Source organism: Microcebus murinus, chromosome 18 (assembly GCF_040939455.1).
Source record: "Microcebus murinus isolate Inina chromosome 18, M.murinus_Inina_mat1.0, whole genome shotgun sequence".
Classification (NCBI taxonomy): Eukaryota; Metazoa; Chordata; class Mammalia; order Primates; family Cheirogaleidae; genus Microcebus; species Microcebus murinus.
Window position 1 is genome coordinate 31,319,548 of NC_134121.1, and position 27,012 is coordinate 31,346,559.

General features: G+C 37.5%; 1 protein-coding gene and 2 pseudogenes across 5 annotated transcripts in view; 1 reads left to right on the top strand and 2 right to left on the bottom strand.

Annotated features, from left to right (window-relative positions):
- The window catches only part of TRIM37 (tripartite motif containing 37), a 138,237-nt gene that overhangs the window by 47,798 nt on the left and 63,427 nt on the right, over positions 1-27,012 (top strand). For all 5 annotated transcript variants that reach the window (XM_012767486.3, XM_075994421.1, XM_075994423.1 and 2 more), the window contains exons 9-13: positions 1,608-1,732; positions 8,251-8,301; positions 9,403-9,484; positions 18,027-18,103; positions 25,528-25,707. In XM_012767486.3, coding sequence (XP_012622940.1) covers positions 1,608-1,732; positions 8,251-8,301; positions 9,403-9,484; positions 18,027-18,103; positions 25,528-25,707 — 515 coding nt within the window. The remainder of the gene's footprint in view (positions 1-1,607; positions 1,733-8,250; positions 8,302-9,402; positions 9,485-18,026; positions 18,104-25,527; positions 25,708-27,012) is intronic.
- Positions 11,294-11,624, bottom strand: LOC142861864 (eukaryotic translation initiation factor 1 pseudogene; annotated as a pseudogene).
- Positions 22,911-23,667, bottom strand: LOC105873421 (cyclin-dependent kinase 7 pseudogene; annotated as a pseudogene).

Below are 27,012 nucleotides of genomic sequence, written 5' to 3' on the forward strand. Positions count from 1 at the left end.
GCACTAGCATGCCTGGTTAATTTTTTCTATATACATATTATTTTACTTGTCCAGCTAATTTCTTTCTGTTCTTTAGTAGAGACAGGGTCTCACTCTTGCTCCAGTTGGTCTCGAACTCCTGATCTTGAGTGATCCACCCACCTCGGCCTCCCAGAGTACTAGGATTATAGGCGTGAGCCCCTGCGCCTGGCCTGTAGTAGGTTTTATAAGTATCATTCATAGGGCATTTGGTAGGATATTAGTTTGCTAGGGCTGCCATAACAAAATATGGGATGCTTAAACAACAGAAATTTACTTTCTCATAGTGCTAGGAGCTTGAGGTTTGAGATCCAGGTGTTGTCAGGTTTGGTTCTCTTGAGGTCTTTCTCCTTGGCTTTCTCACTGTGTCCTCACATGGGCTCTTCTATATGACTGCCCACTTCTCATGTCTCTTCTTATAAGAACACCGGTCATGTTGAATTTAGACCCCACCCTAATGACTTCATTTTAACTTAATCACCTTTTTAAAGGTTATCTGTAAATGTGGTTCTGAGGTACTGGCGGTTGGGCCTGCCACATATAAATTTAGGTGGTGGTGGGGAACATAATTCAGCCCAACACAGATGTTTACAAAGCTGTTTCACATACAGCTTCATCATCCTTAAAACAAACTCAGTGAAGCAAGCAGTGGTGGATTTATTATTCTAGTTTTACACATAAACAGAGTTATGTAATTAGTGGTGGAATTAGAACTTCAAACTAATTTTCTTGAATACAAAATCAGTAGTCTTTTTTTTTTTTTTTTTTGAGACTGAGTCTTGCTTTGTTGCCCAGGCTAGAGTGAGTACCGTGGTGTCAGCCTAGCTCACAGCAACCTCAAACTCCAGGGCTCAAGCGATCCTCCTGCCTCAGCCTCCCGAGTAGCTGGGACTATAGGCGTGCGCCACCATGCCCCGCTAAGTTTTTCTATATATATTAGTTGGCCAATTAGTTTCTTTCTATTTATAGTAGAGACAGGTCTCGCTCTTGCTCAGGCTGGTTTCGAACTTCTGACCTTGAGCAATCCGCCTGCCTCGGCCTCCCAGAGAGCTACGATTACAGGCGTGAGCCACCACGCCCGGCCTCAGTAGTCTTTTTAACTACTACTGAAGTTAGGTTTCTCATTTTTTCTCTTTGGCATAACTTAAGTAGTGTTTCACAAATTGATATAGGATAAAATTTGGTGTGTGTGTTATATCTTAACATTTTTGTTACCTGGAATGCCATCTGAGAAATTCTTGTTTTTAAAGGCATTCAACATACAGGATTTGTCCTTTAACATAAGAGCTTCACTGTATCAGTCTAAAAATATGTCTGTAGTTGCTTAAAATTTGACTTATCCTAAAATGTGAGGAGAGAAAATTGCATTAAAATCAAGTACTCTTTTTCAATGACTCTACTGTTAGAATGGAAATAAATAAATCTAGATCCTTTATAGATTATTAATTTTCTTTGAAAGAGTCATTTTATTTTTATTTATTTTTTCAGTTTATGATCAGAATAATTGTAATTTCCTTCCTTATGAAGAATTGTGAGATGCCAGTAAATAGTAATTTTATTTATTCAGTTAATTTTTTTTCCTTACACAGTTGCGGTCTTGTAGTAAGAGTGAGTTGATATCTAAGAGCTCAGAGATCCTCATGATGTTTCAGCAAGTTCATCGAAAGCCCATGGCATCCTTTGTTACCACTCCTGTTCCACCAGACTTTACCAGGTACGACACAGTTTTTAAATTTCATTTTTATTTGAAGTTTATGTGCCAGTGCATATACTAGTTTTAACAGAATTTTTTTTTAATTCCATCTCTTTTTAAGGTGCTGTTTGTAATGATGTGGTCTGGTGAGCTCTATTTTATACATGTAAGACTAGTCCCCCCAAAAGTCTGGTGGACTTACTCACTTGAATATATAGAGAGAATGTTTGTGAATTAGGAATTATTATTTTTTTTTTCATTTGCATTTTGGGCTTAGTATTCTTCTGAACAGCATCTTCTTTCAAGCATAATTAGAATTATACTATGCTGTTAGATAAGTGCAACGCTTAACTCTGACTGTATATTAGACTTATTTGAGATTCTGTTGAAAATTATCAATGCTGGGCCGTGCCAAACCTAGGCAATTTGAAATGAAATCTCTATGGGTATATTAGTCTGTTTGGGCTGCCATAACAAAATACTACATCCTGGGTGGCTTAAACAACAGGAATTAATTTTCTTATGGTTATGGAGGCGAGAAGTCCAGGATCAAGGTACCAAAAAATTCCATTTCTGATGAGGCCTCTCAGCTTGCAGATAGCTGCCTTCTTACTGTGTCTTCACATGATCTCTTCTTTGTTAGTGCCTGGAGAGAGATCAGTCTATGGTGTCTCTTCCTCTTCTTATATCATCTTTATTGGATTAGAGTTCCCGCCTTTTGATGTCATTTAACCTTAATTACCTTCCTAAAGGACCTATCTACAAATATGGTCATGTTCGGGGTTAGGGATATAACATAAGAATTTTGAGAGATACAATTCAGTCCATGATATTGGGTACAGATGGGCATTTTCAGTTTGTTCTTTTTTTTTTTTTTTAATTTTTTTTTTTAATTTTGGCATATTATGGGGTACAGATTCAGTTTGTTCTTTTTATATCTCCTTCACTTATTCCTAGGATGAGGGGTGAAGCCACTGCTTCAGATATATATTTTGGTATGACAGACTTAATGTATCTTATATTTTAGATATGGCTTATGAAATGCTATCAAGTTTTTCTAGCATGTCGAAGGCTGCGATACATCTAGAAAACAGCCTTTCTTATAAAAATGTTTATGTATTGAGCTGCCTTTTTTCTTTTTTCTCTAATATATGATGCCCTCTTATGGCCATGGGGCATTCATTGTATTAGAGTGTATGGTGGAAGCCAGGGTTTCTTTGGCATTGTTGTCATTTTGAGCTGGATAATTATTTGTGGGGTGGGGGGAGCATCCACTGCCCCCCTTGTGACAAAAGTGGTCCCAGACATTACTAAATATCCCCTGGGTACAAACCCCTGGTTGAGAATCATTGGTGTAAGCTCTCATTCCTCATCACACATGCATTTCTGAGCATCATGACTACCCACAGTCCTATTCATAGAAGGGCAGAATTTTTGTGACAGCCAGAACTTAGGTGGCACTGACCAGCAGGAGGAGTCTTCATTTCTTTCTTAATTAACAAAAAATTTTTGTTTTTTTGAGATAGAGGCTCACTCTGTTGTCCGAGCTAGAGGGCCGTGGCATCAGCCTAGCTCACAGCAACCTTAAACTCCTCGGCTCAAGCAATCCTCCTGCCTCAGCCTCCCGAGTAGCTGGGACTACAGGCATGCGCCACCATGCCCGGCTAATTTTTTCTCAATATATTTTTAGTTTGCCAATTAATTTCTTTCTATTTTTAGTAGAGGTGTGGTCTCACTTTTTCTCAGGCTGGTTTCGAACTCTTGACTTTGAGCAATACGCCCGCCTTGGCCTCCCAGAGTGGTAGGATTACAGCCGTGAGCCACCACACCCGCCTTTAATCAACAAGTTTGATACAATATTCATGTCTCATTAAAGCACTGAATATTATTAAACAGACTAGGTATTTGTTATTGAGTTGATTTGGTTGAAGAAAGAATGTTCACCAGTATCCCAAGGATGCCTCTTTGATAATGTGGTCAGCTATTTTAGTTTTGAACATATCTTTTCTCAACAATTCCATCATTCATGTTATATGGAATGAAACATAGATTTGGATGTATGTAACATATATAAACCATAGTGCTTTTCATTTTTTTCCCTTAAAATTTCCGTAACAAATTAGTGTTTTTCAATTTAAAGTGTGGCTCATGGATCACTTACATCAGAGCCACCAGGGTATTTGTCCAAAATGCATATTCCTAAGCCTGCTTCCCCAGACTCTTTAAAGGTGTTATCCAGGAAATGCATCTTGGGCATCCTAAGTAATACAGCACTAAAGTTTGGGAGCCATTGATTTATGTAAATTGCCATCTTTATACCACTTTCAGGAGCTCATCAGGCAGGCAACAATGCTTATCAGTCTGATAATTAAGCATCCTTTTATGGGTAAAGATCATCTTGGGCCCCCTCCTCTCTCTAGTAATGTTCACTAACTTATTGGAAATTTTGGCTTTTAACTTAACTCTAATTCTTTCTTTCTTTCTTTCTTTTTTTTTTTTGAGACAGTCTCTCTCCCTTCCCCTCCCCGAGGACAATTAGTGTACAGGGGTGTCATCATAGCTCACTGCAACCTCAAATCCCTGGGCTCAAGCGATACTCCTGCCTCAGGCTCCTGAGGAGCCGGCACTACACATGCGTGCCATGACACCCAGGTAATTTTTCTATTTTTTTGTAGAGACAAGGTCTGATTCTTGCTCAGGCTGGTCTCAAACTCCTGGCCTCAAGCGATCCTCGTGCCTTCTCAAAGTGCTGGGAATACAGGTGTGAGCCCCTCAATCCTGCCTTAACTCTAATTCTTATAGAAACTCAGTTTATTCGTTAACATACAGGAAACAGCATACTTCTTCCTGTATGGTAGCAACTTTACTGATGCATTTGGATCAGCAAAGAAAAGAGGGCTAAATAAGAAAGACCAGCATTCATTAACATTAAGTTACCAATGTTTAGAAGTACAAAGCAAGGTGTGCAAAGCAAGATGTTTCTATTATCTTTAGTTTCATTAGTTAGTGATAGGTGTTGGAGCCACAATGGATGAAAAAAAGTCATTAAATCAATGAAGTATTATTTATTAACGACTATATCTCCCAGCACTGTTGTAGGTCCTGCATAGGAAACACAGAAGAGGAACTAAAAATCTTGTTGGGTAAATATTCCACATTAAATAGTAAAGAATTCTTTTTTATTTCAGCTTATTATGGGGGTACAAATGTTTAGGTTATGTGTGTTGCCTCCCCCCCCCAGAGAATTCTTTATTAAAATGTAATATTTCTTATTCAGTTATATATCATTTTATATCAGATGTTCTGAAAAGAGTTCAGAACAGAGATTGGCATAGTCAAGAAGACTTTCTGACCTAGAAAGTAATTGAGACCAGGTGCAGTGGCTCATACCTGTAATCCCAGCATTCTTAGAGGTCAGGGTGAAGGATTACTTGAAGTGAGGAGTTGGAGACCAACCTGAGAAACATAGGGAGACCGTCTTTACAAAAAATAGAAAAATTAGCTGGCATGGGGGCGCATGCCTGTGTACGCAGCAACTCAGGAGGCTTAGGCCAGGGGATTGCTTGAGCCCATGTGTTTGAGGTTGCGATGAGCTATGATAGTGCCACTACACTCTAGTCTGCGTGACAGAGCAAGATTCTGTCTCAAAGAAAGAAAAAAGAAAGGAAGTTAACGCTCAGTCCATAGGGAGTTTCTGGGAGAAATCATCAACTGGGGCTGGACGTGGTGGCTCACACCTATAATCCTAGCACTTTGGGAATCCAAAGTAGGAGGATCACTTGAGGTTAAGACTTCAGACCAGCCTGGGCAACATAGCAAAACCCCATCTCTAAAAAAAAAATTTAAAAATTACCCAAGTGTGGTGGTCACGCCTGTATTCCCAGGTACTTGGGACGGTGAGGCTGCAGTGAGCTTATGCCACTGTACTTCAACCTAGGCAGCAGAGTGAGACTCTTTCTCTTAAATTTTTAAAAAGAAATGGTCAAGTTGGGAAGGAGAACCAGTTTTTATGTAGCTCACCAGTCTACTTCCTGAAGGAATAAATGGATACTTGTAATCCCTCGTTCCCTTTGTTCATGAATGTATGATGGGGTCTGCAAATGGGGTCTGCAAATCTTCAGATCAGTGACTTACAGATTTCTGGGCAAGACATGGTTTGAGGTGAGTTTCTCATATTCTGTGAAGCCAAAGATTCACTTACACCATCATGAGATGAATCCAGTCATCATAAAGGCCAGAGTAGTCAGTCTATACTTCTAAAAGAGGAGGAGAAATAAAGAATATTATGAGAACATAAAGTGATATATATAGGCACAGAATGGTAGCATCAAGCAGTATAATTGAAGATAACCTCCAATTGAGCATAATGTAGAGGTATTAATAAATATTTAAGGGTGGTGGAAGTAGATGGCTTAGCAACTATAATTTTGTGTGTGTATGTAAAGAATGCAAATGAAATTTTTGAGCAAATATTTTCAGCTCTCTCTGAGTCTGCAGGTGAATATTTATAAATATTTGAATGCTTGCTGCGAATATTCTAATCCCTAGCTGTTCCAGGCATGTCTTAAGTGCTAGCAATCTAAACACAATAGAAAGCTTTTCTGATTTATGAATTATGATTTATTGAGAAAAATATATGATTAGAGCCACAGTAAAAAGTGATGACTGGTGATAGGGAAGGTATGTGTATCCTATTTAATGCTGCCACCTAGTAGTAATTTGTTATAATGCTATTTGTGTCTAAAACGTTTTCCCCAAAAACATATTACATATGTAGAAGAAGTATATCATATATACCCTAGGATTGATTGATCTGTTTTCTGTGTTCTACATTTGATCATTTTCTCTCAGCAGGTGACAGCTAGGGCAGATGGTACCGTATCCTCTTGGTTAGTGAGTGTTCGAACCTGTGCTCTTTACTCATAATATTTCTACTTCACCATTCTAAGTTGAATGTGGCATCTAACTCTTTTGGCCCTTGAGAAAATATGACAATGATAGTCTGGAGTTAGATCAAAAACAACAATAACAGCAACACAAGAAATCCTACTGGTTGTTAAGGATATGATGGAAGAAATGGTATGCAGATCAGCAGGCAACTGGGGATTTGTTGATGTCTTTGTATTTTATGGAGGATGTTCTGAACTTGGTGGGATAATTGACCAACACTTGTGTGATTGAATGTTACACAAAATGATAGTCAAAATCATGTCCCTATTTGACTAAATTTGAACAGGAAGGCTTCCCAGTCACTAATTGCATTGCTCCTGCTAATTGGGGTTTGTGTATATTGAGTGGTAGGAAAGTACATAGTGGAAGACCTTAGAGCAGACCTCCAAGAGAATGTGACTTCTAATCTATTATCTGAAGGAATAGTAAGGATTAACTAGGCAAAAGGGTCTGGGGATGGGGGGAGTCTTCAAAGGAAAGGTAACAACTGACTAGGGTTATGATAGGAGTGCTTGACATAGTTTATCTGGATAGTAGATTGATTATACAGTTAGCAATCTCAGGGCAAAGTTTATCTACTTACTGTGAAAAAGATGTGGCCTATTTAGCATATTCTTACCATAAAATAAAGAATAACTTACTTTTTAGCTGTACTATGTTTTCACATGGCAAACTACTAATTTCTTTAGGTACTATCACAGTGATATAGATGTATCTTGCATTTTATTTTGATAATGACCAAAAGTTTGAATTGAACTTTAGAAAATTTATCTGGAGATCTGGTAAAATGGTTTGTGGCGTATTGTTTTGGTAAATTAGTAACTTTACATATCAAATTTATAATACTGTGTTACAACACACTGTATGATACCGGTAGTATCTTTATAATAAATGGTGTTTTAATGACTTTTGAGGTGTTCTAATGACAGTACCAAAAATCATCCACATGATCCAAGAATGGTTAGCAGCAAAATGGATTATCACTTAGCCCATCTCCTATGGTTATAGTTCAGTTCTTTTTGGAAAAGACTGGGTGTATCTAAAGTTGCATGAGGTAATCTTGCCTTGCCAAGAAAATGTTAATGTGCTAGTCCATTTCAGTTATCCCTTAAGTGATTATATATTCTAGTAAATACTCTCAAAGTATTTAAGGTCTGTTAATATTTCCCGTAGTTTGTTCTGAAGAAGGAAGTTTTGGAATTAATTGTGATATGTTTGATTTTGCTGTTTCTTTTCATTTTTTTTGAAGCCTGTTTATATCTGTTTAATAATTCAGGTTCCCAACCTCAGATTCAGTTTCTTACTTTTTCCTATTTTCTTGAGTACTTTTTTAGTTTGTATCTTGTACCTATTTTAATATGTAATCATATACTGTATTGCTTTTTAAAAAAATTATTTAATTGTAAACTTTTGATACTTACATGAATTCATTTAATTTAATATTATGTTTAATAAGGATTTGAAAATATTTCTAGGGACTTAAAGTCAAAGTTTTCAAGATATTACTGAGGGACTTTGTTTTTTTTAGCTAAATGGAGTTTTAAACTTATATAGCCTAAATAGTCTTTTTGTCTTTTGCTTCTTTTTAGTGAATTAGTACCATCTTACGATTCAGCTACTTTTGTTTTAGAGAATTTCAGGTAAGAGTTCTTGACAACTGTTGTTTTTTTTTTTTTTTCTGTATGTACACATAAAGAAGAGCCAAGAAGGTATCATTCTTTGGTAGGATAGAGATCTAATGAACTCAGTAGTCTTAGAAGAAACAGGTTTCCTTCCACTTCCTTATAGGCAATACACAGGTTAAAAAAAAAAAGGAAAGTGAAATATAAAATAACAAAAATAAAAAGAAACAAGTTTCCTATTAGAAACAATTTATTTATTTGGATTGTTTTGTATCTTTAGGACTGATTACTTCTCTTGTTTGGGAAAAGGAACCATTTTAAAGAAGAGGGTCCACTTAGCTTTGCCAAGGCAGAGGGCTGGGAATATAGAGGTTGATGAGCCCCTGCCTATCCATCCTCAGAAATAAAAGTGGTGGGATGAAGTCCTTTGGGATCCATATTATCTCTGCTGAAAGTTAGGAATTGTGGATAAGAGACCATTATTGTAAGAGATTTGTAGGCTTTGTAAGTTGCATGTTAATTTTGTTGGCGTTTACTGCTTTTTCCCTAAGATCAGAAGCAAACATCCTAAAACACAAAGGTTTTAAGGGACTTGTCTTGAAGGGCAACATGGAAGTGGGAACTAAGAATATAAGGTCTGGGGAGGAAAAGTCCAGATAGGCAATAGCCATTAAAAAAAGGCCACACCATGAGAATTTATACCCTTCCCTATTTAATTTGTCTTATTACATAATTTTGTGACCAAAATATAGCTTTTTTGAGGTTTTCTCCATGTATTTAAAGTTTAGCACATGTTCTCTTGTTTTTCTGTATTCAAAAAGGATAATTGTCCTGCAGGGACATGAGAAAGAAACACATAGGGGACGTTATTTTTTTTAATGGTGAAAGGCTACTTGCTGAAGCAGTAATTAAATTTGGGATACATAGTGATACTCTGGTTTTCCCTTAAATGTCACAGTTTTGAGGATTTTTTCCCCCTGAAATGTAAAAGATATTGAATATTTCAGTATCACTAAATTTTCATTTATTTCAGAATGTTAAGTATGTCTAAACTTATACATTGGGATGTATTTCACAGCAGTTTTGATCTTGGGATTTGATAGATTTTCTTTTCCGTAGCACTTTGCGCCAGAGAGCAGATCCTGTTTACAGTCCACCTCTTCAAGTTTCAGGACTTTGCTGGAGGTTAAAAGTTTACCCAGTAAGTTTTTCATATTTCTCGTAAATTTTGAAAGCAAGATGGTTTTTTCAGGGTTCTAGAGTATACCAGTTCACTTTTTAGTGGAGTAAGGAAATTGAAGTAATGATAATTTTATATTTCTTTATGGGATATATAACTAAATCTGTGAAAAAATAATTTAAATATAAACAGTATGAACCCTGACATACTAAATTTTATTTCTGGTTTGTAGAAAGATATTTCCTTTATTCCTGGGATTTCAGTGCTAGAAAAAAAAAAAGATATTTCCTTTAGAAGAAATGCTTTTTTTTTTTTTTTTTTTTTTTTTTTTTATAGACAGAGTCTCACTTTGTTGTCCAGGCTAGAGTGAGTGCCGTGGCGTCAGCCTAGCTCACAGCAACCTCAAACTCCTGGGCTTGAGTGATCCTTCTGCCTCAGCCTCCCGAGTAGCTGGGACTACAGGCATGTGCCACCATGCCCGGCTAATTTTTTATATATATATCAGATGGCCAATTAATTTCTTTCTATTTATAGTAGAGACGGGGTCTCGCTCTTGCTCAGGCTGGTTTTGAACTCCTGACCTTGAACAATCCGCCCGCCTCGGCCTCCCAAGAGCTAGGATTACAGGCGTGAGCCACAGCGCCCGGCCTGCTTTTTTTTTTTTTTTTGAGACAGAGTCTCACTCTGTTGCCCAGGCTAGAGTGCCATGGCGTCAGCCTAGCTCACAGCTACCTCAAACTCCTGGGCTTAAGCAGTCGTCCTGCCTCAGCCTCCCGAGTAGCTGGGACTACAGGCATGCACCACCATGCCTGGCTAATTTTTTCTATATATATTAGTTTGCCAATTAATTTCTTTCTATTTTTAGTAGAGATGGGGTCTTGCTCTTGCTCAGGCTGGTTTTGAATTTCTGACCTTGAGCAATCCACCAGCTTCGGCCTCCTAGGATTATAGGTGTGAGCCATCACACTCGGCCAAGAAATGTTTAAAATGCTTTTAAAAATCATTTTAGGCTAGGCACATGGTAGCTCACGGCTATAATCCCAGAACTTGGGGAGGCCAAGGCGAGAGGATCACTTGTGCCCAAGTGTTCCAGACCAGCTTGAGCAATCAATATATGTGGATTCTGTCTCTACAAAAAAAATTTAAAAATTAGCTTGGCATGGTGGCATGCGTCTATAGTCCTCGCTACTCCAGAGACTAAAGTCAGAGGATCACTTGAGCCCAGGAGTTTGAGGCTGCAGTTAGCTGTGATTGTGCCACTGCACTCCAGGGTGGGTGACAGAGTGAGATCCTGTCTCAAAATAAATAAATAAATAAATAAAAAATTTAAAAAATAAAATACAGGTAAAGAAAATCATCAAAAACACATGTATGCTGACTGCATACTCATGGTACATTTAAATATGTTCCTTTGGACCTGTATTTTTCTTAAATTGGTAGCTCTTTCCGGTGGCATAATGAGTCTCAAGTCAGTTCCTATGGCAAGAATATAAGCAGTAATGTGTTATTTTATCACATGATGTCTAGTTGTATCTCTTTTTGTGATACTAGCAGCTATTGGTACTCATTTCCTATGTCTTTCTATTCATTGAGAATTACAAAATACTAATGTTCTCAGTTTGTTTTTCATTTATTAGTTGTAATAACTTTTTATTTTTTGGCTCTTGTCAGTTTATTGCATGAAGGAGTTACAATAGTCCAAGTAAAAGCAGACCCCAAATGGTCGCATTATATAAGCTGTGAGGTTTTTAAACTTGTGACAAGGGACAGAGGGGAAATTCTACTCACTGCAAGGAAACCCTCATTTAAGCTTCAGTGAACCACAAGCACTTAAAACCTATGAACCTTCAGCTGATTGTCCTTAGCCAGTCCAGTCTCTACAAGGAATTGGCATATGTTCTTGCGCTGGTCACCCTGTAGCTGAATTACTTCTCCATATTCTAGATGCTCAATTATAGTACCATTGCAGGCAAATTTCTTCTTAAAAGCCTCACTAATTTCTTTTTATAGTAATCATCAGCGATCCCTTGGACAGTAGTAAGGATCTTCCAGCTGTTTCTCTGTTGCATTCTTATATGGATGTAATTCTCAGTGCCAGCAGGAAGCACTTACTTGCATCAGCAAAGGGGTCAAAAGAGTGGAGGTTCTGGATAGCGGACATACGATATGCTTCCTTTTCCGTGGTGGAAACAGCCGCCTTCTGCCTGTGGAAGGTGGTGGCGGGAGAAGGCGGCGGCCAGGGGACGGAGCATTGGGAAGCGAAGGGGCTCAAGAGGGAGGCTGTGAGTCCTCAGCAGCGGCTCAGTGACTGGGTCTGTCATAGCTTTATAAAAAGTTGCTTCTTCTACTAATTTGGTTACCCCATATTACAGTTCATATAGAGGAGGCAGGACTTTTTCCCTTTATTTACCCTTTTTTTTTTTTTTTTCTTCTTTTTTTTTTTTTATAATTTCAAATGTGGATCATAGACCCTTTTTTTTTTTTTTTAATCCTCTGAAAGGGATTACTTAGGTTTGGTTTTATTTTTTAATGTAATTATGAACACATGGATTTTCACATATTTAATCTCTCCAAGTTTGCTTCTGAGTCTTTTGGCCATGATTTCAGTAGCCCTTATGGTGACCCTAGTACAGTTAACCCTTGAACAAGGCGGGTTTGACCTGTTCATGCCACCACGCCTGGCTAATTTTTCTATTTTTGGTAGAGATGGGGTTTCACTCTTGTTCAGGCCGGTGTCAAAACTTCTGAGTTCAAGCAATATTCCTTCCTTGGCCTCCCAGAATGGAAGGATTACAGGCATGAGCTACCATGCCCAGCTAGGAAATTATATTTTAATACCAAACTAGTCTCTAAGGATGCTTGTGCTATCAGATTGGTCCTGTTTCTAGGCCTCTTTAGTGAAATATATACATACATAGATGTGTTTAAGTGTTTGGGGGTCTGTAATCATTTTTTATTTTTAAAATAGTTTTTCAAAAATAGGTGCTTTTTTTTGTTTTTTTTTTAATAGAGACAGTCTCACTTTGTTGCCCAGGTTGGAGTGAAGTGGCACAATCATAGCTTACTGTAACCTTGAGCTCCTAGGCTCAAGCAGTCCTCCTTTCTCAGGCTCCTGAGTGGCTAGGATTGTAAGTGCATGCTGTTATCCCTGGCTAATTTTTTAAAATTTTTGTGGAGATGAGTCTTACTGTGTTGCCTGGGGTGGTCTGGAACTCCTGGGCTCAAGTGATCCTTGTGCCTTGGCCTCGCACAATGCTGAGGTTATAGGCATGAGCCACTGTACCCAGCTGATTTTTTTAGATCATTTTAATAACAAAATTGAGCAGAAAGTACAGAGAGTTCCCATACACTTTGTAACCCCACACATGCTTAGCCACCCCACTGTTAATGTCCCACACCAGAGTGGTACATTGTTTTTTTCCAATTGTTAAACCTACATTGACACATCATTGTCGCCCAGAGTTCTTAGTTTACATTAGGATTTCCTCTTGTGTTGTACATTTTATGGGTTTTAACCAACGTATGTATTTATTTTTAAAGATAAAATAACTTGAATGTTCATCTTTATAATTCAAAATGAAGACTATATTCTATTACTATATAGTCTGTAATTCAAATTGAGGACTATAGGACTATAGAAGGCTATAAAGCTACCTGTGAAAACTATAGGAAATGATAGAATTAGAGTATCTTACAATTAGTCACTCATTTGCTTAATTTCACTTTACAGACACAAAGTCTTAGACTAGGAAATAATAATTCTATCATCAGTTTGATTACTGAGAACCATTAAGAACATTTTGTTTTTGCATATCTTCCCCATGTCTGGATAACAGTTTGGTTGTCCAAACCTTGTTCTATAGTATATTCTACTGCAAAGTCTAATAATGGAAACAATAATCCTTGAGTTCTCATATGTTAAAAACAGTTTGTGTCCTTTATACTCTAAAGCTGGTATTGCTGAATATAAAATCCTTCACCCATGTTTTCTTTCCTCGGGTATCTTACATATGCTGTACCATTTTCTTTAGGTAAAGTCTGATCATAAACTTTCTTCCTTCTAAAGGCATTTTCTGGTTTTATCTAGATGCCCAAATAATCTTTTTTTGTTTTTTGTTTGTTTCTTTTTGAGACAGAGTCTCACTTTGTTGCCCAGGCTAGAGTGAGTGCCGTGGCGTCAGCCTAGCTCATAGCAACTTCAAACTCCTGGGCTCAAGCAATCCTTCTGCCTCAGCCTCCTGAGTAGCTGGGACTACAGGCATGCGCCACCATGCCTGGCTAAGTTTTTCTATATATGTTAGTTGACCAATTAGTTTCTTTCTATTTATAGTAGAGATGGGGTCTCGCTCTTGCTCAGGCTGGTTTCTAACTCCTGACCTTGAGCAATCCGCCTGCTTCAGCCTCCCAGAGTGCTAGGATTACAGGCATGAGCCACCGTCCCCCCGCCCAGCCCCAAATAATCTTTTTAAGTCCAATAACATTTTTTTTTTTTTTTTTGAGACAGAGTCTCACTCTGTTGCCCGGGCTAGAGTGAGTGCTGTGTCGTCAGCCTAGCTCACAGCAACTTCAAACTCCTGGGCTCAAGCAATCCTTCTGCCTCAGCCTCCTGAGTAGCTGGGACTACAAGCATACACCACCATGCCCATCTAACTTTTTCTCTGTATATTAGTTGGCCAGTTAATTTCTTTCTATTTATAGTAGAGATGGGGTCTCGATCTTGCTCAGGCTGGTTTTGAACTCCTGACCTTGAGCAATCTGCCCGCCTCTGCCTCCCAGAGTGCTAGGATTGCAGGTGTGAGCCACCACGCTCGGCCTAAGTCCAATAACTTACTACTGTATATTTTGGTTGTTCAATATTCTCAGTTCCACACTGGGCTCTTTCAATAAGTTGTTTTAGATCTGTTTGTTTTTTCAGTTTTAGATCTGTTTGTTTGTCTTTCTGAATTTTAATGTTAGTGGTAAGTATTTGTTTTGTTCCTTTCTGGCTTTCTTTCCAGGGACGTGTGTAATCTGTATTTTGAATCTTCTTAGCCTGTCTTCAATATTTATCACTTTCTCTGTAGTCTTTTTAGCTCTTTATGCATTTCTTTTTCATTTTTAAAATTTTCCTTTGGGCCGGGTGAAGTGGCTCACTCCTGTAATTCTAGCACTCTGAGAGGCCAAGGTAGGACGATTGCTTTAGATCAGGAGTTTGAGACCAGCCTGAGCAAGAGTGAGACCCTCTCTCTACTAAAACAGAAAAATTAGCCAGGCGTCATGACGCATTCCTGGAGTCCCAGTTACTCGGGAGGCTGAGGCAAGAGGATTGCTTGAGTCTGGGAGTTTGAGGTTGCAGTGAGCTGCGATGATGCCACTGCACTCTACATACTCTACCCAGGGCAACAGAGTGAGACTCTGTCTCAAAAAAAAAATAATTTTTTTTTCCTTTGTTCACTTATTCTTTTAACATATCCATTGTTTATTTGCTTTATGTTCCTCCTAGTTCAGTCTTTATTTCTTGAATAACATTTTAAAATTCCAGTTCTTTCTTTAGTTCTATCACTTGATTTTTAAGCTTTTCTAATTCTAGTCTGTGCTATTCTTTTACATGTTATATAATTTTCTTTGTGTCTCTTAGGTTGTTTTGAAATAGGTTACACTTTTGATCTGCTTTTTGATTGTGTCTTTCTGGAGTGCTTTCATTGGCTGTAGGGATTTTATTCTGCTCTTTATTCTCTCGTTTATTTTGGTAAATAACACATAACAATTTATCTGAACAGTTTCTAAGTGTACAGTTCAGTAGTGTAAGTATATTCACATTGTTGTGCAATCAGTCTCCAGAATTTTTTCATCATGGGTTATTTGGTGGGGTTTTTGTTGTTGTTGAGTTGTAGGAGTTCTTTATATGTTCTGGTTATTAACCCCTTACCATATATATGATCTGAAAATCTTTTCTCCCATTCTGTAGGTTGCCTTTTCATTCCATTGATTGTGTCCTTTGATACACAGAAGTTTTTAATTTTGGTATCCAAGTTGTCTATTTTTACTTGTGTTTACTTTTTTTTTTTTTTTCCTTTTTGAGACTGAGTCTCACTCTGTTGCCCAGGCTAGAGTGCCATGGTGTCAGCCTAGCTCACAGCAATCTCAAACTCCTGGGCTCAAGTGATCCTTCTGCTTCAGCCTCCCGAGTAGCTGGGACTACAGGCATGCGCCACCATGCCCGGTTAATGTTTTCTATATATTTTCAGTTGGCCAATTAACTTCTTTCTATTTTTAGTAGAGATGGGGTCTCGCTTTTGCTCAGGCTGGTTTCACACTCCTGACCTTGAGTGATCCTCCTGCCTCGGCTTCCCAGCACGCTAGGATTATAGGCGTGAGCCACCGTGCCCAGACATACTTTTTTTTTTTAATTTCTATTTCATTTCTAGGAAATTACTATATCCTTGCCAAATGCAATGTGATAAAACTTTTCCCTTATGTTTTCTCCTAAGAGTTTTATAGTTTTAAACCTTATGTTTAGATCCTTGATCCATTTTGAGTTCACTTTTGTGTATGGTGTAGGAGTCCAACTTCATTCTTTTGCATGTGGTTATTAGTATAATACAGCAATCAAAAATATGCTGGCTTGTTTTCTGAGAGATTTCTTGGCTCTCCTCTCTTCTGCTTCTACCTGGACCTTCTCTTTTTGTCTTCATTGTTTCTATGCTGTTTATCTTTTATTTCACTTTTAGATCTTTGTTTGTAATCTGGGGCCCTGTCCTGAAAGTCCTTGGATATTACTTTTCAAGAGTTCATAACGACTAGACTGCATTTAATTTTTCTAGGCTATCTTATATTAGTCCCCTTGTATTTAGCTAGCAGTATATTGAACAGCTCTTTCCAGTTTCACCTGTTAAATTTGGCTCATGATGCTTTTCAGCTAATAACTTGTGTATACTTTGCCATTCTCCTGTTTTTTGGTCCATTCAGATGCTGCTCTACTTTGTCCCACATAGATGTTGGTAGCATGCAGGTCTTTGTAGTGTAATTGGTTTGTCTGTACCTGCTTGTATTTGGGGGAATGTGGGGATAAACTGCCATCTAGTTTTGTTGTAAATGTATGTAGGCTTTTGGTTTTGCTGTCAAGTTATTATTTGTTTTGTTTTTTTTATGTTTGGATTTGGAGAGTTGCAAGAACTATGTTGCCATTGCAGCAGTCTTTCCAGAATCCTCTACTTATTGAAAAGTCTTAAAGCCAGTATTTTGTTATAGGTGCATCTGGCATGAAAGTAAAACTAATAAGAATTTTTGTTGCTTAAGAAATTTCTTGCTTTTCTGCTGGCATTAAGTTAAGAAACAAGAAAAAAGAAAGAAAAGAAAAATTTAATAACTGATAAATGAAGGTCAGAGCCAAAAAATGTTCATTCCTTTTTACTTATAAATTTCGCTCCAGGGAAGTTTTTCTAGGAATAAAATTAAAAAGAAAATGTTAAGCTATTTTAGCAAGGATGTCAACTGATTTTTAAAATCAATATGGTTTGTGATATAATTTACATTTAACAAAATTCACTAATTTTGGCAAGTTTTAACAAATACAGTCCTCTAGTCACTGCCACAGTGATGATGTTGACTTTGAAAAGTTATCTTATTCCCCTTTTCACCTAATCCCTCTCCTTTCCTGGCCTCTGTGCTACCACTGATCTGCTTTTGTGAGGATAGTTTTGTTTTTCTAGAATTTGTATAATGGGATCATATAATGTATAATCTTTTGTGTTTGGCTTTTTCCACTTAGCTAATGGTTCATGTATTCATTAGTATTTATTGAGGTTATGTCAAACCTTGAAGGCTACCTCAGGTCATTTTCAAGCAAGGTAGACTAGAAATGAAGGGGTTATTAAGTACTTAAACCCCTTTATAGTCATATCCCAATGGACACTGGACGTATATAAGGCTTCCTGTCTTTAGCTCTCATACTCTGGTTGGGAGAACAGATGTTTAAATAAGTAGTTATAATGAATGTGATCCTTTAAAGAAATATATGCCTGAGCAAAGTACTGGGGAAATAGAGGAAGTAGTTATTTTTATAAAAATCTCTATAATAGTGATTTTAAAAACTTCTAAATCTCTAGAGAGAATCTTATGTGGAACCTTAACAAAAAACATATAGAAATTACATATAATTGCTTTTAACATTGGGTGTCACCTTTTACCAGGTATCCTTTTTTGGTTGTAATAATTTTTTTTTCTCATTTCTAACTAAATTTTTTTTTTTTTTTTCCATTGGGGGTCTTAGTTTTTTGTTAGAGCTAATTTGTAAAAGTTCTTTATATGTTAAAGCTCTCAACCCTTTTCATGATTGTTGATATTTTCCTTATTTTGTTTGCTTTAATATTTTCACTTTTTAAAAATTTACTAAAGTTGAAAATTGTTACAGGCTCAAATCTATTGGTCTTTTCATAAATTTTTTTATTACTTTGAGGCTTAGTAGTACTTCCCAATCCAGATATCAGATATTAATCTCAATTTTGTCTATTTGTATTATTGTGGCTTAGTTTTTTACATTTAAATTGCGCTGGAATTTGTATAACCTCTGATTCTTTTTAAGGATGGAAATGGAGTTGTCCGTGGTTACTACTTATCTGTGTTTCTGGAACTCTCAGCTGGCTTGCCAGAAACTTCCAAGTAAGAAATATAATTAAATAACAACCTTAATGTGCATTTATATACATTCCCCCTAGCAATTTTGGTTAATAATTGTTTTGTTAATTATAATTTTGTTAATTATTTTTAATTTTTGTTTATGTCTGTTAAGATGTACGTTAGTATAGAATTGTTGCTATAGTATGATAGCATAAATTGGCATTTCTCAAATTATTTGGCCTCATGTCCTGGTATACTCTTTTTTTTTTTTTTTTTTGAGACAATGTCTCCATTGCCTTGGGTAGAGTACTGTGGTATCATGATAGCTTATTGCATCGTCAAACTCCTGGGCTAAAGTGTTCTTCCTACATTGCCTCCCGAATAGCTGGGATTATAGGTGTACAACACCACACTAGGCTAATTTTTTCTGTTTTGGATAGAGACGGGGACTCACTCTTGCTCAGACTGGTCTTCAACTCTTGGCCTCAAGCAGTCCTCTGGCCTTGGCCTCCCAGAGTGCTAGGATTACAGGCGTGAGCCACCACGCTTGGGCTAAATGTATTTCTTTGCGTTTTTGGAAATCTCTTTTACTGTCTAGTTTAACACATTGAGTGCCATGTGAGTTACATTTAACTCAGGCTAGTTTTGACCCTGGGGCCTTGTAAAGCAAAACCCTGTGGTTGGTTTGTGAAAGTCTAATGTGTTGATGTTCTTATTGTTACAGTTGATATTGACAATTCTAAAAATGTGGATTTCGCTGCATATAACTCATGCAGAGAAAACAATAAAAAGTAACAAAGTAGAAAGGATCATTTTGTTTTAATAAAACACAATGACCCCAGGAAGATTTTTTTTTCCCCTAGTGTGGCAGTCAATGTGTTAAAAGAAGACAACTTTTATATTTACATTTATTTATTTATTTATTTATTTATTTATGAATGAATGAATGAATGAATGAATGAATGAATGAATGAATGACAGGGTCTTGCTCTCTTGTCCTGGCTAGAGTGCCATGGTGTCAGCCTAGTTTACGGTAATTTCAAAGTCCTGGGCTCAAGTGATCCTTCTGCCTCAGCTTCCAGAATAAACAGAACTATAGGCAAGTATCACCATGCAGGGCTAATTTTTTCTATTTTTATCAGTTCCTGGCTCCTTATTTCTATTTTTAGTAGAGATGAGGGTCTCGCTCTTGCTGAGGCTGGTCTCGAACTCCTGATCTCCAGTGATCCTCCTGCCTCAGCTTCCCAGAGTACTAGGATTATAGGTGTGAGCCACTGTTCCTGCCTATTTTTAATTTCTTGGAATAATTAATTTTGTTTGAAGTGTGTATATAAAATCTGGCCACACAGATTCTGAATATCATGTAGGTTGGAATTTGAGATGTATTTCACATAGCATCAAATTTACCTGTTAAAAATATACGGTTTAGTGTTTTCTAGTACATCAACAGAGTTCTACAACCATCATTGATATCTATTTCAGAACATTTTCATCAGCCCACAGAGAAACCCTGTACTGATTAGCGGTCACTTCTCATTTCCCCTTTCCCCCAGTGCCTGGAAGCCACTAATCTACTTTTTATTAAGGAGGAGTACTTTGAAAAGCAGTGTTACATTATTTTGGATCTTCTTTGATACTACCTCAAAACTGAACAAGTGGTATAGTTTGTTATATGTTATTTGTGGTGTGGAATCTGAAACCACATCAGTGAATTTTTTTTTAAATTTACTGTTGCATGAAAATCTGTTTGTTTGGTATGGAATGCTTGCTTTCAGCTAACATGGAAGAACAGTGATGGAATTTACTTTTCTACAACAACCCAAAACAAAGAAACCCATGAAACAACATTTTCTAAACACCAGAATGAGGTAATAAGTGAAAGCAATCCCTGAGAGATAAGAAACACACAAATTAGTTCTATGATTTCTCCAGCTGGCAGCCTTACGAATTTTCACCTTAGCCTCCTGAATAGCTGGGACTACAGGCACTTGCCACCATGGCTAGTTTTTAAATTGTTTGTAGAGACAGAGTCTTTCTGTGTTGCTCAGGCTGGTCTCAAGCTTCTGGCCTCCTGTGATCTGCCCACCTTGGCCTCCCAAAATGCTGGGATTACAGGCGTGACCTACCATGCCCAGCCTCAAATTGAACTCCCTTGAAGTGGAACTATGTTTTATATGGAAAATAAAATGGATGGGATGAATGACAAATTCAATATTGTAAAGGAAAGATTCATGAACTTGAAGGCATTGCAGTACAAATTATCCAAAATGACACATACAAAAAATAATTCTAAAACAGTAGCATGACTTCAAGCAGCTCAATATAAGGTGATTGTGAGTCCCTAAAGGAGGGGTGGGGGTAGAACAGATATTTGAAGAAATAAAGGTAAACTTTTCAAACTTGATGAAAATTTTAAACCCACAGATCCAGGAATCTAGCTTAATGAACTACAAGCTCCAAGACATGAAGAAAACACCAAAGAACATCATAAGTATATTGTTCAAAACCAATGATAAACCACCAGTGGGAAAAAGATGTTATATACAGAGGATCAAAAATAAGGATGAAATCAGATTTCTCATCAGAAACAATACAAATGAAATGATAATAGAGTAGCATCTTAAAAAGAGTGGACTGAAAGAAATCTATCAGCCGTCAAAAAATATCTTTTAAAAAATAAAGGTGGGCCGGGCGCAGTGGCTCACGCCTGTAATCCTAGCTCTCTGGGAGGCTGAGGCGGGCTGATTGCTCAAGGTCAGGAGTTCAAAGCCAGCCTGAGCAAGAGCGAGACCCCGTCTCTACCATAAATAGAAAGAAATTAATTGGCCAACTATTATATATATAGAAAAAATTAGCCGGGCATGGTGGCACATGCTTGTAGTCCCAGCTAGTTGGGAGGCTGAGGCAGCAGGATTGCTTGAGCCCAGGAGTTTGAGGTTGCTGTGAGCTAGGCTGACGCCACGGCACTCACTCTAGCCTGGACAACAAAGCGAGACTCTGGTTCAAAAAAAAAAAAATAAAACAAAGGTGAAATGAAGACATTTTCATACATATTTTAGACCTGGACTGTAAGAAATGTTAAAGCACATGCTTCAGGTAGAACGGAAGTAATGTGGACTGGCATACGGTGGCTCATGCCTGTAATCCTAGCACTGAGGCCAGGCGGGAGGATTGCTCAAGGTCAGGAGTTCGAAACCAGCCTGAGCAAGAGTGAGACCCCGTCTCTACTAAAAATAGAAAGAAATTAATTGGCTGACTGAAAATCTATAGCAAAAATTAGCCAGGCATGGTGGTGTGTGCCCGTGGTCCCAGCTGCTTGGGAGGCTGGGGCAGGAGGATCGCTTGAGCCCAGGAATTGGAGGTTGAAGTTGCCGTGAGCTAGGCTGACGCCAGGGCACCCTAGCCTGGACAACAGAGTAAGACTCTTATCTCAAAAATAAGAAGAACCAATGAAGATGAAAGAATCTTTTTTTCTTAAACATTATATGCCGTTTATATGATATGATGTAGAGCAGTGTTTAAAAAAAAAAGAAATATGCCCTTTCTTATAACTGATTTTTTTTTAAACTATTTTATTTTATTTTATTTTTTTTTATTTTATTTTTTTTTTTGAGACAGAGTCTCGCTTTGTTGCCCAGGCTACAGTGAGTGCCGTGGCGTCAGCCTAGCTCACAGCAACCTCAAACTCCTGGGCTCGAGTGATCCTTCTGCCTCAGCCTCCCGGGTAGCTGGGACTACAGGCATGCGCCACCATGCCCGGCTAATTTTTTTTTTTATATATATATCAGTTGGCCAATTAATTTCTTTCTATTTATAGTAGAGACAGGTCTCGCTTTTGCTCAGGCTGGTTTTGAACTCCTGACCTTGAGCAATCCGCCCGCCTCGGCCTCCCAAGAGCTAGGATTACAGGCGTGAGCCACAGCGCCCGGCCTAAAACTATTTTTTTTTTTTTTTTTTTTTGAGACAGAGTCTCACTTTGTTGCCTAGGCTAGAGTGAGTGCCGTGGCGTCAGCCTAGCTCACAGCAACCTCAGACTCCTGGGCTCAAGCGATCCTTCTGTCTCAGCCTCCCAAGTAGCTGGGACTACAGGCATGCGCCACCATGCCCGGCTAATTTTTTCTATATATATTAGTTGGCCAATTAGTTTCTTTCTATTTATAGTAGAGACGGGGTCTCGCTCTTGCTCAGGCTGGTTTTGAACTCCCGACCTCGAGCAATCCGCCCGCCTCGGCCTCCCAGAGAGCTAGGATTACAGGCGTGAGCCACCGCGCCCGGCCATTTTATATTCAAACTTTTACCTATACTTGATCCTGGACATATATGACCATTTTCATTAATGTTTTTCCCCTCAGATTTTTAGTATTGATTATTTGTGAGTCTTGAGTTTTCACAATACTCATTTTTTAAAATAGAGGTAAGTAGAAATTCTCTTAGTTGAAATTCATATAACACTCAACCATTTTTAAATCCACAATTCAGTGTAATTTAGCTCATTCACAATGTTGTGCAACCACACCTCTCTGTAGTTTCAAAATATTTCTATCACCCCAGAAACTCTGTACCCATTAAGTAAACATTTCCTGGTTCCTCCTTACCATATCCTTGCACAGCTACTATTCTGTTTTCTCTGTGGATTTACCTGTTCTGGGTATTTCATATAAAAGATTTTATGATGTGAGATCATTGTTTTTTTAAGTATATTTAATAAAAATAATGCACAGTTTTGTGTATTTTACATGTATAGAATATTTAGGCATTCCTTCTACAGCATTTACTTAATGTTATTTTTCCAGTATTTGCCTTTTGTACTATTTCCTTCAGTAGTAAAATTGTCCAGTGTTCTCTTTTACTAAAAAATTAGTTTGTTGGGCAGTCCTCCTTGTTCCAAGGCCACTGTTCTTTTCCGTTTTTTGCCATAGCTGGATGTGACTGCTCCTTTAAGGTTTCCACAGGACAATTTGGTCTTTGCAGTGGATGTTCAGGTGTTGGTCCTGGCCAATTACTGGAATACTTAGTTTTCAGTGCCTGTGTGGCTGTAATTCTACTACACGGGTTGAATAATAAGCCTTGTATGAGATCGAGCAAGTTGTCTCCTGCTGCAATGAAGATGTGTTGCAGTGGAACTCTGGGGAAACTTAAATTTTACATAATGTTGAAGACTGCACATGTCAGGCTGCTGTTCCTCAGTTGGTGTGCCCAAAGTTTCAGATATTCCTGTCAGCTGCTCAAGATCTGCATCTCCTGGCAAAAAAGGAACCCTTAAAAGCAACTCTGCTAATATACAGCTCACAGCCCACATGTCTACACCCACACCATACATTCTAGCTCCAAATAGTAACTCAGGGGCCTGGTTACAGTCAAATGTGTATAAGCCTACGGGGGCTTCCAAATGATTTGGCCAAGCCAAAATCTCCTAGTTTTAGAACTCCATTTTCATCTAGCAACAAGTTTGGTTTCAGATCCCTATGTAGTATCCCATATTGATGTAAATGTTCTAACCCTTGTAGAGTCATCAACATGTAAGCTTTGATGTGTGATGGTGTCAACACAAGACTATCATCCTTTGTTACATCCTCTGGATCAATTTCCATAAAAATCAAAGACAAGGCTAATACTAGATTTATGTTCAGAAGCATCAAGGACCATCTTTAGCTGGTGATCTATGTCCAAGTTTGATTTTCTTAATGGTGATGATTTATCTCTGGCCTTGTTAACTCTGGCAAACTTAGTCTCCAACAGCTACTTCCAGTGCCATTGGGCTCTGGTGCTTTAGTGGCCCTGCCCGATTTCCGGAATAGACGTGGATGTTGTTCAGTGGGGTGCGGCCTATTTTTGTATCTTTCATTTAGCATAGGATTTTCATGGTTCCCCCATGTTGAAGCATATATCAGAACTTCATTCCTTCATATGGCTGAATAATATACCATTGTATGTATATATCACAGTTTGTTCATTCATCTGTTAACGTTGTGGTGTTTCCACCTTTTGGCTATCATGAATACTGCTTATAAATATTGACATCCAAGTTTCTGTGTGGGCATATATATTCTTTTAAATATATATATGTAGTTGTGAAATTGCTGGGTTATATGGTAATTCTGTGCTTAACTTTTTGAGGACCTGCTGAACTTTTCCACAGTACCTGCATCATTTTATATTCCAACCAGCAATGTAGGAAGATTTGTATTCCTCTACATCAGGCATCCTCAAACTATGGCCCGAGGGCCACATGCGGGTGTTTTTGCCCATTTGTTTTTTTACTTCAAAATAAGATATGTGCAGTGTGCATAGGAATTTTGTTCATAGTTTTTTTAAACTATAGTCCAGCCCTCCAACAGTCTGAGGGACAGTGAACTGGTCCCCTGTTTAAAAAGTTTGAGGACCCCTGCTCTACATCCTTGATATCAGTAGTTATTTTCTGTTTTTAATTATGGTTATCCTAGTGGGTATGAAGTGGTATTTTATTATGGTTTTGATTTGCATCTCCTTAATGACCAGCAAAGTTAAACATCTCTTTATGTACTTACTGGCCATTGTTGTATCTTCTTGAAGAAATGTCATTTTATGTCCATTGCCCATTTTTTAATTGATTTTTTTGTCTATTTTTTGTTGACTTATAAGAATTTCTAGATACTAAAACATTGAAAGAGATATGATTTGCAAATAATTTCTCCCATTTGGTAGGTTGTCTTTTCACTTTTATGATAATGTCCTTTAATGCATGGAAATTTATACACTTTATCTTTTTTGAGACCTGAGAATTCTATACAATAGGATATGGAGATCAGGATATATTGGCTTTCCCAGTGTATAGATACTTTTTTTATTGATTTAGGTCAGAGTATTATGTGAGTACAAACGTTTTGGTTGCATAAGTTGCCTTTGTACCTTTTGAGTCAAAGTTATAAATGTGTCCTTCCCCCAGATAGTGTGCATTGTACTCATTAGATACGAATTTACCCATCCCCTCCTCACACCTCCCCATATTTTCTATTAAAAGATTTTATAGCCTTGAATTTCTGAGTATACAATAAGTTGCTTTATATAGCAAAGTGTTTTAAAATTTATATTTTAAAATTGCATGGTGATAAACCTCAAAGGATAATAGAAATGACAGAACATTCATATCTGAGAAAATGTAAATAATGAATATATAGAAAAAAGTCTTGCATTTGTAAAACAAATAACTGAAGTATTTGTTTATACTAAATTTATTCTTTGACGTGTTTTATGCTTGATATATTGACATTTTTACGAGGAAATAAGGACCTAGTGCCAATTATGTTTTGGGTACCCATTCAAAATACTGCTGTTTTTATAAATGATACAGTCCTTTCTGAAGGAAATGTAACTGTATATCAGTAAGTTTCTTTAGGTAATTACTTAATGACCTTAATGTTTAAATGAGTCTGTCTTTTATTCTTCCTTTACTAACAAAATAGCAATGGTCTGGTTTTTAATTTTAGATACGAATATCGTGTAGAGATGGTTCACCAGTCCTGCAATGATCCTACCAAAAATATCATTCGAGAATTTGCATCTGACTTTGAAGTTGGAGAATGCTGGGGCTATAATAGATTTTTCCGTTTGGACTTACTTGCAAATGAAGGATACTTGAATCGGCAAAATGATACAGTGATTTTAAGGTAATAGGAAACATTTGATACTCTGGCTTTTTATTGTGGGTGAATAATATTATCAGAACTTTAACTTCAAGTCAGTGACAAGTTAAAAGGAAAAAACAGACAATAAAAGAATCTTTAGGCCGGGCGGGGTGGCTCACGCCTGTAATCCTAGCACGCCTGTAATCCGGGAGGCCGAGGCAGGCGGATTGCTTGAGGTCAGGAGTTGGAAACCAGCCTGAGCAAGAGTGAGACCCCGTCTCTAGTATAAATAGAAACAAATTAATTGGCTAACTAATATACATAGAAAAAATTAGCCGGGCATGGTGGTACATGCCTGTAGTCCCAGCTACTTGGGAGGCTGAGGCAGGAGGATCGCTTGAGCCCAGGAGTTTGAGGTTGCTGTGAGCTAGGCTGACGCCATGGCACTCACTCTAGCCTGGGCAACAAAGCGAGACTCTGTCTCAAAAAGAAAAGAATCTTTATTTTAAAGACCATCCGTTTAACAAAGATGAATATTGAAATTCATACTAACTATAATCTTAGCATTTTCTTAACTGTTTCATTTCAGGAGTCCTTTGTAATCAGTGTATAATAAAAGTCAATAATTTGTTTGACATCTAGTTAGTAATTTTGTTAAAAAGGAAACTACTAAACTGGGTATGTTAATGTAGTCCCAGCTACTCAGGAGGTTGAGGTGGGAAGCTCTCTTGAGCCCAGGAATTAAAGACCATCCTAGGCAACATAGATCCTATCTCAAAGGGAAAAAAAGGAAACTGCTATTTCCAGGAAATGTAATAATATTCTATTTCTGTTTTAAACTTTTAGCAACCTCATGATTTGGAAATCTAAGAATAGTGAGAGATCAAGTGCTTCTTTTTTTTATTTGACTTGACAATTTATATACTATTTGGGTGACTGGTTTTGCATACTTAATTTTATTAAATGACTTTCAGTTCTTCCAGGATAATAAATAGCAAATTAAAAGTAAGGGAATAGAAATGAAGATAGATGAAAACCAACAGTTTTTGTGGGTATGGTATTTGCAAGAAAGCAGAGAATATGAACACTGTAAAACAACAGCGATATTTAATGTTGGGGTAGCCTTTGCAGGTTAGAAGTTTTGGGGCATCATTACATTATGTTATAATTTGATGATCAAAATAGGAACCTGAATATTTAAAAAAGATTCAAATATGTTCTGAATTGAGAAGTTTCAGAGTGTTTAACAGTTTAAAAAGTTTCCATCAAAACAATCTTAAAAGTTTTTTTCCTTGGGAGTGATCTACAACAGTCCCCAGCCTTTTTGGGATCAGGGACCAATTTCAT